The sequence below is a fragment of the Podarcis raffonei genome, chromosome 14 (assembly GCF_027172205.1).
Source record: "Podarcis raffonei isolate rPodRaf1 chromosome 14, rPodRaf1.pri, whole genome shotgun sequence".
Lineage (NCBI taxonomy): Eukaryota > Metazoa > Chordata > Lepidosauria > Squamata > Lacertidae > Podarcis > Podarcis raffonei.
In genome coordinates this window covers 8,341,722-8,354,280 of record NC_070615.1, presented here as the reverse complement: position 1 = coordinate 8,354,280, position 12,559 = coordinate 8,341,722, and the positions used below count along the sequence as shown (strand labels likewise).

At 42.5% G+C, this 12,559-nt stretch overlaps 1 protein-coding gene across 10 annotated transcripts in view; it reads right to left on the bottom strand.

The window, feature by feature from the left end:
• Nucleotides 1-3,662: 3,662 nt before the first annotated feature.
• Nucleotides 3,663-12,559, bottom strand: part of NEO1 (neogenin 1) — a 104,568-nt gene continuing 95,671 nt past the window's right edge. For 9 of the 10 annotated variants that reach the window (XM_053366036.1, XM_053366037.1, XM_053366032.1 and 6 more), the window contains 3 exons: nt 10,306-10,563; nt 9,106-9,242; nt 3,663-7,287 (listed from right to left, as the gene is read on the bottom strand). In XM_053366036.1, coding sequence (XP_053222011.1) covers nt 7,204-7,287; nt 9,106-9,242; nt 10,306-10,563 — 479 coding nt within the window. In that variant the 3' untranslated portion in view covers nt 3,663-7,203. Of the gene's footprint in view, nt 7,288-7,309; nt 7,433-9,105; nt 9,243-10,305; nt 10,564-12,559 lie in introns of those variants that run through there. The other variant, XM_053366030.1, reaches the window with a different exon arrangement.

Below are 12,559 nucleotides of genomic sequence, written 5' to 3'. Positions count from 1 at the left end.
TTTGGGACAAGAGGCCCCTTTCAGCCCAACAATGAGATGCCAAAGTTTGAACCCAGCTCTTTTGCATGCAAGCAGGTGAGCCATGGCCCTTTCCCTTGTGTTTGTGTACAAAAGACTAGACACAGCAGACACACGCACAAGAGATGGCTGTACATGCTAGGGCTGTACACATCCGCCTTGTGGTTCTGATGTGGAACTTCCAATCAGGCCAATTTGCCCTGGGCCGGCCTGAGGCCACCCACAGCACCTCGGATCCTGTCCCAAAACTAGGACATAAGAAGAGCCCTTCTGGATCAGGCCAATGGACCTTCTAGTCTAGCGTCCTGTTCTCAGTGACCAACCAAGAGACTGTGGGAAATCCTCAAGTAGGGTTTGGATCGGGGTAGGGTTTCTGTTGTTTAATTAGGGTGAACCAAGTCCCAATTAAACACGGTCCCAGGAGGGAGGGAGGGTAACAAAGACACTGTACCACCCACAAGGGGACAGATCATGCAGGAAGCCCTTTTTCAAGCAACTTCCTTGTGTAGAAGCCTCGAGGGAGCACTGTTGTTGTTGTTGTTTAGTCGTTTAGTCGTGTCCAACTCTTTGTGACCCCAGGACCAGAGCAAGCCAGGCACTCCTGTCTTCCACTGCCTCCTGCAGTTTGGTCAAACTCATGCTGGTAGCTTCGAGAACACTGTCCAACCATCTCGTCCTCTGTCGTCCCTTTCTCCTTGTGCCCTCCATCTTTCCCAACATCAGGGTCTTTTCCAGGGAGTCTTCTCTTCTCATGAGATGGCCAAAGTATTGGAGCCTCGAGGGAGCACCCTGCAACCTGCAACCCAAAAGACTGATGCCTTTTGGGTGGGGGCATCAGGCAGGAAGGAGAGCCAGGAATAGTCAGGCTCCCGCTACCTTCTCTTGGAAAGATGAGTTTTCCTCTTTGATGGCTGCCCCACGACAGCTCCAGATAGCTCTGGGTTGTCCAACCCAACCTGTCCGTCAGTCTCAGCCCACATCTACTCACACCTCAATCCCTCTGAACAGGCCTGATTTGTCTTTTTCCAATTCGAATCCATGCCCAGTCCTCATATTTATACAGCTCCATCCATAGCATGGCACTTTACAAAGAGTGAGGCAGTTCACAATCTAGAAAAAGATGTGAGGAAGAAACACAGAAGTAGCAGATGCAGGGAAATACGTGATTAATGCAAAAGCATGGATTCTGACCTAGCTGCAACATGGTAATGTTTTGCAGAGGGGAGAAAATGCCCCCCACCCCCAGAGCTATTCTGCATGGGGGGCAGGTGTCTATTCTCAGTAGGTACAATTTGCTGTCCTGCCGGCAACCACCCTCCCCTTTGCTACTTGAATAGTCCAAACATAAGACAGACCAATTTGGCAAATGATTTCTTTCGCAAATTCCTGTTATGACCGCAAGAGGGCACTGCCTTTCCAACCAAAATCTATCTAGAAGCTGATTTCCAGAGGGGGAGTCCAGGTGACTGCTTTCTGTTGTGCTTTCAAGCATCTTTACGATGTGGCCTTGAACTGGCTGGGATACGTCTTAAGCGACAAAGTGGACCAGAGATTTCACTTCCTGTCCTCCATTTCTTCTCTCTCCCCACTCCAGCCGCTTCCTGGCATCAAGGGCCATTATCCTTAATAGTGATTGAGATTATTTTTTTGCTAAGTACAAGGGAAATGGGATCCCAGGATGACTTAAAAATACCAGTTGCCGTGACAACGCAGCAGTGGATGATAAGGAGATCTCATTTGTGGCTTAATGGCTGGGAGAGAATAGCTAATTAAATACCAGCCTGACAAGAAAATTAGCAGGTGAGCAAAAGCCTTGTCCAACCTGTCTCTCCGTCTTCATTGAGGTGATCATTATGGTCTGGTGGTATTATTATTTTATTCTTCCCCTCTGCAGTTCGACCGCTGTGTACGGCCACCGGGAAATGAAGCAATAGGGATTCTGCAGTGACAGAAAAGGCAGTAGCACTTTAGGTTGCAAATGGGGCAATTTTTTAAAGAAAGGAATCCTGTTGTGGTGGACTGGTGTAGTCACAGAGTGGTGGTGGAGGGGGGAACCAGCTGGGGAACCCCCAGGGGAAGAAGGTTCAGAACCCGGGAAGTGGTGGTAGGATGACAATAAATGGTCAGAAGGAAAGAGAGGGAAAAGACTGGGGAAAGGAGATGTTGGAAGCTAAAGGGGTAACAGGGCTCAGGGGGTTGGGAGAGCCTGTAGCAGAGAGAAATTCAGAAACAAAAGTGGGAGAGGACGAAGGCCAAGAGGCAGAGAGGAGTCTGGCTGGTGAAGAGGCAAGGTGTCTCTCCCTCCTGCTGCAACAAGTTTTCCTCTCCTCGGGTCTCCCAGAACCAGGAGAGGCATGAAGAGGGCTGAGAAGTTAGCTTCATGCAGGCGCAGTCTCAGATTACTCGAGGAAAACCCTGGAGAGGAGGCGACTAGGGCAGCCGTGGGAAGGTGGGGGCCTTCAGTCTCATCAACTGCTTCATGGGGGCAAGACCTGCTGGAGGTGAGCTGCTGCGCTCATTAGGCCTCCTGTGCAGATCCTGTTTTTTACCAACTTCAACTTGCTTGGTGTAATTTACTGCTGGCTTACTGCTGTCACCTGTGTTTCAAAAACAAAGGAACCACACAGTACAGACAAAGGTTCCAGTCCAGGGATGGGAAATCATTTTCATCCCGAGGGCCAGATACCCTTAGGGGCACAGGCATTGGCGGTGGGACAATGATGGGAGGTCAGAGGGAGAAGAGGGAGCAGTCTGCAGGGAAGAAGTGTCGGAATCTGAAGAGGTAACAAGAGTTTAGTGAGCAGGAAGAGGCTGTGGCAGAGGGCAGTCCAGAAACAGAGGCAGAAGCAGAGGGGAGACAAGAGGCAGAGTGGAGGCAGGCTGCTGAAGAAGCCAGACAAGGTCTCCCTATCCTGCTGTGACCAACTCTCCTCCATCCTTTGTCTCCCAGAACCCACAGAGGTATGAAGAGGGTGGAGCAAAGAGAGACAAGGATTACTGGCTATCTTTGTAGTTACTCCATTTTTAAATTGAATTTTGTAGCTTTTTCCAGCTCTTTAGTTGAATGTTATTGCTAAATTTGATGAATTATTTTGAGCCACCTTGTACTCTTGGTTACAAAGAGGCCAGATATAAACACTTTAAATAAATAGACATATAAATTAACTCCCATTTTCCAGCTGAATGAACATACAAAGCCCTTTCTAACAATTGTTTCAAACAATTTAGTGAAACAGTGCTGAGCTCTGTGTCTAACAGTTGTGACCCAGAGTGTGGTCTAAAGGCACCTGAGGCCACCATATTGCTGAAGCTAAGCAGGTTTGTGTCTGGGTCAATGCATGGATGGGTTTCCTCCTGAGAATGAAATGTATACCACCTTGTGGTTCCATGACGGAAGAAGGGATATGTGACTAACATCAGTGTCTTCATTTCTGGACCAGAATTCCAACAGGTTGTGTTCCTTAAAATAATTATAAATGGTTCAGCTACATTGTAATTTAAAGAAATTATTCTCAAACACCGCACCCTTGTTCCAGAAGGTAACTGGGGCTTCAGTGTTCTGAAATACTCATCGAGGGACACTGCTAAAATGCAAGGGCAAAGGTTTTTAAAAAAACAAACAAAACTCTAGACAAAGGCAGAACTCGATTAGATTAAAAAAGTGTATTGGATATCCAATACCAAATAATAAACATGACAGTATTAAAAATTTATAGAGTATACAGCAAATACTACAGGGAAAAAAATGTACAGAAAGGAAGAAGTTTACAGCAGTCCTCAGAACTCTCCTACATCAGAACTGTAAAACAATAGACAGGTCTTCCCACCCCCTTCTCCATATTCAGCTGGAGGAAGCTGCCGCAGAGCAGCTTAGCTATGACACTACAAGATACACAATGTTCCAAATTTAAAATCACAAGATATGTAAAAAACAGTGTTAAAATGTGAAAAAGTGCAATACATATTGTACACTGACTTGAATAAATGTTTCCTTTTTTGTTTTAACCTTAAAAAACCAACTTTGAACAGTTGTTTTATTATTAAAAATATCCCCCACCCCATTCCCAGATTCATGGCAATATTGACATTCATGGTGTTCGACGTAAATTAGCAATATATTCACAAAAATCCACCAGTGGGGGAAATACTGAGTACACATGATGGAATTTCTTTGGGTATAGATATGAAAGAGAAATGTACACATCTGAGGAGCGGAATGCGTGCACTAACTGAATTCAGTGGACGCAATGAGGACCCTACACAAAGGATTTCCTGTTCTTCACAAGAACTTTGCATGTACAAAGGAAAACAGCCACATGGAACATTCCCTTTCGCAGGAATGGGAAGCCCCTTTTGATTATAGATGCCCACCCTGATTATACAGGGCTCCGGATCATACCAAATAGCCCAGATCCAGAGAAGTGCATTTCAACACCTGTGGGCCTTTTAATGTACTATTAAAAAATTCTCCTCTCCCTCACTGGAAGCGCTTTCTGATTTATGAGGCGTGTGTGTGTGTGTGTGTGTGTGTGGCACCTCTCCCCTTCCTTCTGCATACCAAAGTATTAAGGAAAATAAAAACCTCCACCACACATACAGAGAACAGATAATTGGATCCAGGCCAGTGTCTGAATCCTTCTCTCTCCCCAACCCAAACCTCATCTAATTTTACTCAATGCCTATTTTGCAGGTGTGCCAGTTTGCTCTTATGATGGACTTTTTGCTGACTGCCCCAACCCAAAATAAGCATCCTATTAACCTATGAGAATAAACTGGGGAGGAATCTACACCCACGTACTAGGACTGTGAATGTCTCTGGGGCATTAGGATGTTCACTGTTGGAAGACAGAACACTGAGCTAGGTGAACATGGCACTTAATTATCTCATTGTAAATTCAGTACAGTATTTAAAAAATAAATGGCTTTTCTTATGCATATGTTATAGCTGCTAATCAGAATGAATTAATACATTTCTTCAGTGCTCATCATCAGAAACCACTAGTCAATTCTAGTCTGTCGGCATCCCTATTTTCCATAATTGCTTCCAAGAAGTCTTCAAGATGAATCTGCTGATACAAAGCCAGAAGCAAAGTCTGGAACTCTGTGAAGGGAAAGCAGCTTGAAGGAGTTGCTTCAAGGAAAGAAAGGGAAGGGCTGGGAAGGGTTAAGCATCCCTCCTTTCCCCGTACCTCTTCATCCCTTTAAGTAATTCTCTCCTGATACTGGTTCTCAGTAGAGAGCAGTGGCTGGGTGTTTTCAAACTTGAGTTAGCCAGTAATAAAAACCATTCTAGCCTCATTCACATGGCAATTTAAAGGATCCAGTGAAGTCTGCCTCAGATCAGAGCACTGCAAACTCCAAGGGTTATGGGCTATTTCCTCCAACAGCACTGCTAATACTGACCCTAAAATAACACTGCTTTACACAGAACAAATTTGCTAAAGAAAACTACCTATTATGACCTTTTGCTTCTTTTCCACCTTCCAACCCTTTTGAGTGTACACCTGAATTCCAAAAGCAGCGGGATTTTTTTTTACAAAATCAGTCTCTTTTATTATGTTAAGTCACCACCCAATAGAGAGGATGGTGGTATGTCAAACTGGGCAGCAAATAGTATAAAGGGAATAACATCTCCTTTTAGCTTCCCTTTTTTTTCCAAGCGGCACCTGAGTCACAAACATTGTACACCTAGGTTTTGTTTCCGTTTAGAATAAATAAGCCTGCAAAAGACGTTTTGCTAATTGTGGTTTAACACTGAAGGTATTTTTGAAGACCTATGGGAGGGTGTACAACTACAGGGAAAAGTGCCCCCCCATCTACTACTAACCTCTGTACATTAAAAGATCTGGAATAAAACTCAAGATGCAATGTAAATGTTAAAGAGGTTATCTTTCAAATAAAACATCAAAACAGAAATTTCTGCTGCCAAGACACACTGTGGTATCTGATGCTAAACAACCCTACATTTCTCAATAAAGCTTCCAGCCCCCATCCATTTAATAGCCAGACACACTTAATGAGTAGCTCACAAAGCAAATGATAGGTTGTTGTTGTTGTTTTTTTAAAAAATCTCTTTCACGACTTAGAGCCTGTCCACACAATAGGTTTTCTTGTTCACATGAGTAATGCCAAGTGTCTCCTGGTATGTGCTTACACAGGCAGAGGTAATGTGCAAACTGATAATCACAGACACAGTCAGGGGCCATTCCCGTGATAACTGTAGCACTTTCCCCGATCACTGTGATGAGGGAATTGTTGCAATTACTATTCAGAATCACTCGCTTTGCACATTACATTTGCTCATCTGGGTATTCTCCAAGGGATGTTGGGGCTACTCATACGGATCAAGCTGTACTGGACCCATTCCTCGGAAACAGTTAAACATCTTTCCGCTCAGTGGCTTCCTTCCCAGTGCCTACCTCCACCCCATATTGAAAAGGCAAACATAAAACAAACAAAAAGTTTCTCAGTGTTAGATTTCAATCCAAACAGGCAGCTAATCTCACAGTGATGAGAGAGAATCTAGTCAGGCTTTTAATAATTATAATATAAAAATAAAAAAGCTTACAAATAGCGATGCAGCATCCCCCAAGGTCATGGATTAACTGCTGGAAGGTGATATAATTATACACACACTAAAAATAAAAAATAAAACATAAAACAAACCGAACATTCCACACTGGCAATGAATTCCCGTACACAATAGAACAAGCAATCAAACATCTGTCTAGGCTGTGGGAAACAACACAAATTTCTTTTTCTTCAGGTTACACTTTTTTTAATAAAAAAGATACAATAAAATAAAAACACACAAATAAAATTGTACATAAATGTGAATGTCCAACACTGAAAATGCAGGGAAGGTCACAGCACTGAGACAAAACCTGACTCAAATTAATGCTAAGTCCACTTCTTTGTCTGTATACTGGATTTCATCACATCGGCGCGTCTCCCTCAGCCATTTCTTGCAACATCTTAGCAGGAAGTGGAATCCAACTTTCCAACAGGTTCATTTCAGGTAATGAATAGAAAAGTCACTTGGTTAACCAGCATTGGCACTGATACTGCAGCTGGTTGAATATCCCTCTTGTGCTGTCCCCTAGTCTTTGTACATTTCCTTGTGCTCCAAGATTAAGTCCCAAGACCTGTGAAACAGGATTTGGAGTCCTTTCTTGGGGAAGGTGGTCATGCTGTTGTGATGGCATTAAGGTCCTTCATTAGTCCTTCCAGGTGGGCCATCTCTTTGGTCAGCTCATCTGGTTCATAATTCTGCAGGAGATTTAACAGGGTTACTCGGCAAGATGAGCTGCATTGTTTTGGGTGGGGAAAGAATATGGTGCGGATATGGAACATGACAGCAAAGTCACATCTGTTAGATGGATTGCGTTACTACAGAAATGGAAATGTCCCCATCCTATTTTTCATGCAAGGAGAAAGATGTGGGGAGATGCAGCACCAGAATTCAACATGCAGACAAACCCCAGACAAACAGTGAATTAATGAGAGAGAATGTGATTAGGGAGGCAGGTAGGGGCACAGGGAAAGAGGAAAAAGAAAAAGAAATCATCAACTTTTTGCACCCAAGGCACTATCTATGAAGAAGTACTCTAGGCATGTTCCAGCTGCCACCCAAATCTTGCTGAAAAATCTTGATGAGTTGGAGTTTCTCAGAGTGCATATTAAAGTGATAGACAACTTGCTAAACTCCAAGGGAATACACAAAAAGCTGAACTTGGAAGATATTGTATCCTTATTCTTCTGGACCCATCTATGTAAAAATGTTGAGTCTGTCCTTGAGAAAATATTTATGCAAGAAAACAGAAGTAATGAAAAATGATCAATGAGCTTGCCTGTATGTTCCAAGTCTTTTACAACAAGAAACTTATCCTGGCTTTTCAAAATGAAAGATAGTTTCTTTAAGCTGAGCAATGAAGGGTTATCTCTAACAAGAGCCAATTGTCTAAGGGTAGACAAATATGATTCCCTGCTGATGTGTTGGACTCCAATTCCCATTAGCCCCAGCCAGTATGGTCAATGGAGAGGGATGATGGGATCTGGAGTCTAATAAGGACATCATGTTGGCTAACCCTGGGCTACCCTGGGTTCCTAGACATTATGAGATTTATTTTTTTACTCCATCTATGTTTTAAATCAGGAGAAGCAAACACTTTGCCCTCCAGAAGTTGTTGGACTATATATCCCATCCCTGACCATTAGCTAGGCTAGGTAGGGCAGATGGGACTACAACAACACTTGGAAGGTATCACATTAGCTTTTCCTTTCTTAGATGAACTCAAATTTCCAAATCTGATATGGAATCTTTGGAATGAGACCCACTCATCACTAACAATCAAGTTGCCTTAAAAAGAGGAAGAAAAGCCAATAGTGTACATCAGTCTACTGCAAAGCATAAAATTTTAGAAAGGGCTGGTGCTCAGTTGGATGGCTTCCAGCTGCACTATTTCAAGTTGTAAAGAAATTATATGAAGAACGGGAGAATGTTCATATGGAAATACAAAGCTGCCTTATAAAAAGATAAAAACCACTGGTCTATCTATTCAAGCTTTGCTCACTCTGACTGGCAGGGGCCGTCTAACTTTTCAGTCAGAGAGCTCTTTCCCAGCTCTGCTACTTCAGATCTTTTTAACTGAACCTGCGGCCTTACACATTCAAAGTCCATGCATTATCATGGAGCTACAGCCCTACCACAATCATCACTCTTGAAGAGAAAAGGGTTTTCAGAGCAGAAATGCAGTTACTGATAGGCAGAGGCCTGGCGAACAGTAGCAACGTGAGCAGCTTACACATGTATTATTAGGTAACGCGCTATCATCAGGTTAGTATTGTCTTTTACAAAGCTTAGTGATCATTACAGAAGGCCTCACTCAAATGGCAAAGCAAAGCAAAAAAAGTTGGTGGGAGCTATTCCATGAAGGAGACTTCTGAAAAACTATTGTACCATAAGTGCCTTATACCATCTTTTAGTTCTCAAAAATATGTTTAATTTGAATTCTAATTTTACTCTCATTCACTACCAAGGTTTCGTATGTGATGGACGTTAGGCTACCTTCTAAGCAGGCTACTTACACTTTCTGAGTCTTCGAGCATCCTTGTTGTTTCCTGGACTTCAGGGGCACTTGGTACCACGACTGGCATAGGAGGTCGAGTTCTCCCTAGGGTGCCAATTGATGCAGTCTTCACTGAATGAACTGGATGGCTAGAAGCTTAACACAAATATGACCAGGATTAGCCTTCTGCAATCAGGGTTGGAGTGAGAGATGAGTAAGACTCTTGTGAAGATCCATACTTTATATTGCTGACGTGTCCCTAAATTGTCTCCCAGTCTTCTGATGAGATACCATTGACCTTCTCCATTATGCAATACTGCTACCCTGGATTTTAAAGGGCATTACTTGACAGCAGTTAGCTACTAAGCATGCTATATCAGGCCCATGTCAAGAGTAATTCAGAAAGGCCTCACTCAAAGCTAGTTAGAAAGTAAGGGGTAGTTTCACTTAGGCAAAAACTTGTTCCCATAGCTTATCTCCAACTGGGATGAATCTTTGGGAGAATGAGCAAGGTGCTGAAAACATTTGAATTGGAATATACATTTTTCCTAGATGGGAGAAATGTTTTAGATTCTTGTGAAACAATGTAGAGTTGGATGCTCCTGGGTGAGAACCTGATGTCATGGATTTTGCACACACAAACAGGTAGGAGGCAAGAAGGGAGTTGGTGTTGTATGCCTGGTTTGTATGATTTTTTCCCTTATAATATGGGGTTAATAAATATTTTGACTGCTGGCTGATAGGCTGTGGTAGGACAGAGAAGTGATTAGTGCCTCAGGGTGAGAGCCTTTTGAGTGTGAGAGACAGGAGGGGAGCGTGTAAACATAAAACATAGGTCTGGCTTGAATGATAGCTGTTTTGATTCTTGCCTTAGGTTAACTGGTGTTCCAAACATATATTCTGTTTGATTGATTGGTATTCTATGTCCCCCCCCCCCGATTTTTTGTTGTTTTGATTCATTTGTTGTATATTTATTTTGCATTTCGAAGTGTTGCTTTTTATTTGTTAGTGCTTTGTTACTGCTGTGAACCGCTTTGAGCTCAGGCTTGTGGTTGGCAAAACAGCATACAAATCTTAAATCAAATCCAAATCAATTACTGAAGATATCAAGGAAGCAGCTTAGCTCTGATGCCCATCACTTGTCAGTTTGTCAGCTCCTTTAAACTGTGCATTACAGCCACGACTCGGCTTTCGACAGCAGTAATTCCTTTGCACTCACCTTGCTGGGATAATAAAGGTGTGCTTGGCAAGGCAGGGTCATAGGTTGCCCCAGTGGGTGGAACTGCTGGCACTGCAAAGCTCTTCAGAGGATGAGAAGGACGAACATGGGCAGTAGGGAGGCTTTGGCTCGTCTCCTCCTCCTGCGTACTGGGCAGATAAGATCCTGTGGCACTTTCTGGCTCCTGGTGGTCAGCACAACATGTCTGAGATGAGGAAGCTGGCATGGTATCTGTGCTAGGTGTATTCCGAACAGATTCTGGGTTTGAAAAGAATATGAACATTCTCTTTTACTTTAACAAAACACTCCTGCTAGCACTAAACCAGCGTCTCTGAACATCCTTTCACCAGAGATCTTTGGTGGAGTTAGGTCACCTCACCAGTGAGATATATTCTCTAAACAATTGAGACAATGAACAAGTCATCCAGAGGCACACCTAGCCATTAAGCTGGTACTTAGGTAATTCCACAGTCTGCTAGTAGGTTCTTCTGCTTTTCAAAGCTATCTTCTTCTGAAAAAGAGCAGCCATTTCCCCCCCCCCCCCAGAATGGTCTTACTGCTATACAAATAACCAGTGAATTAAAACACAAACTGATTTACTTGGTTATCTAAAATTCCCTTAAATTTGCTTTGTACTCATCTGTCTTTGAGCTAGAGCACAATTTTCTTAACTGGATGGTTCATAAGTAGTTGCATCTTATCTACATTTGTTACAAGATACTTCAATTCTGCCAATTTTCCTATTGCTTGTATATTTAATGAATATAATGGGTGCTCCAATGTAAGTTTTACTTTAGCCCACTATTGCAAAAGAAGAATAAAAAGCCATTAGTACTCTAATTAAACAAGGGGATTGCTCTTGCCACAAAGCTACTATGTTTTATCTGTTCACAGGCTTTATGAAGAGACAGTGAATCATGCAAATCTAAATTATCAGCTAAAGAAACTAGATCAGCATCATGAAACCATGGATCAAATAAATTATGTAAATTTAGAATATGCAAGCCACTAGAATAATCTAATCTTGCTGAAGATCTGCAAATACCATATAAGAGTGGTAATCCTGGGAATCCCACCTTCTTTTTTTTTTGCTATATTACAGCCTTGCACACACACTCATCCATGCTTTACCCTTGCACACAAGGCTTTTATTGCAACAGCATTCATTTGACTTAAATGCTGTGTATAATAATTTTAGCAAGATAAAGGTCTCAGAAACAGGGTGGGTGTCTTATATGAGCTTGCCATAATATGCTTGAAAACTTAGCCACTGGCAAAAGAAGCATTCTGGTAATAGTAATAGTAGAACTATATTTACAATTCAGAACAATAAGCAACCTACAGACAGGAGTCCCAGAATTTATTTTACTTTAAGAATTCTACCAGTCTGTCACTCTAACTGCATGCTCTCAGGTTATTTCCCAAAGCACCAATAACAGCAGCACTGCATACACATAATAAGGTGCCTCAGGCTTTTAGGAGCTGGCTGAACCCCTTGAGAAGCAGCTATCAAAATTAAATATACATACTTCAGGAATGCAAACTAAGCCTACTTCTGTACTATCCTGCTGTTTAAACACAACTTACCAGTACCATAATAATGTTCAAACTGTGCTTGATTAAATGCCATCCACAGATTATACAGGGAGGGCAGGCAGGCCTTTGGAATATGTGAATTATAAAACAACTTTAAAAGGAGTAGTATTATTTTTCCTTTTGTAATCCAGATGCAAAGTTAGGATGGGATGATTCCAAATATGATAGGGGCATTGTTCATTCTTAAATTTATTCCTGGGCATAAGAGCAGCAGCCAATTTCCTTCTTACTTGCAAGGTCTCTTAACCAACGTTGAACCAACAACCCTAGCCCCAGAGCTCAAAATGCTAACGCTGTTATACAATTAAACATTTAGTCATGACTGAAAAGTAATGGTGTCGTCATTTTTAAACAAAGAAATCAAACACATGGAGGTCCCACTATCCACACACTTGTTATGCAAAAATTCACTTATCTGAACACGAGGACCTGTGAGAATGATTTCCCTTAATGTTGCAATTTACAGTATTTCAAAAGAAAGCCCAATGTTCTCCTTCTGTGTATCTACACTGCCATGATCCTGCCCCCCATTACCCTCCCCAGATCTTCTTCCATCTCCCATTTACACTACTGATCTACTGCCTGTTCTTGGCAGCAGAGGCAGCCCTGTCCCATTTGCCCCTGGTTTTTGAACCAGTCCCCTCTCCCTTTGCCTGGA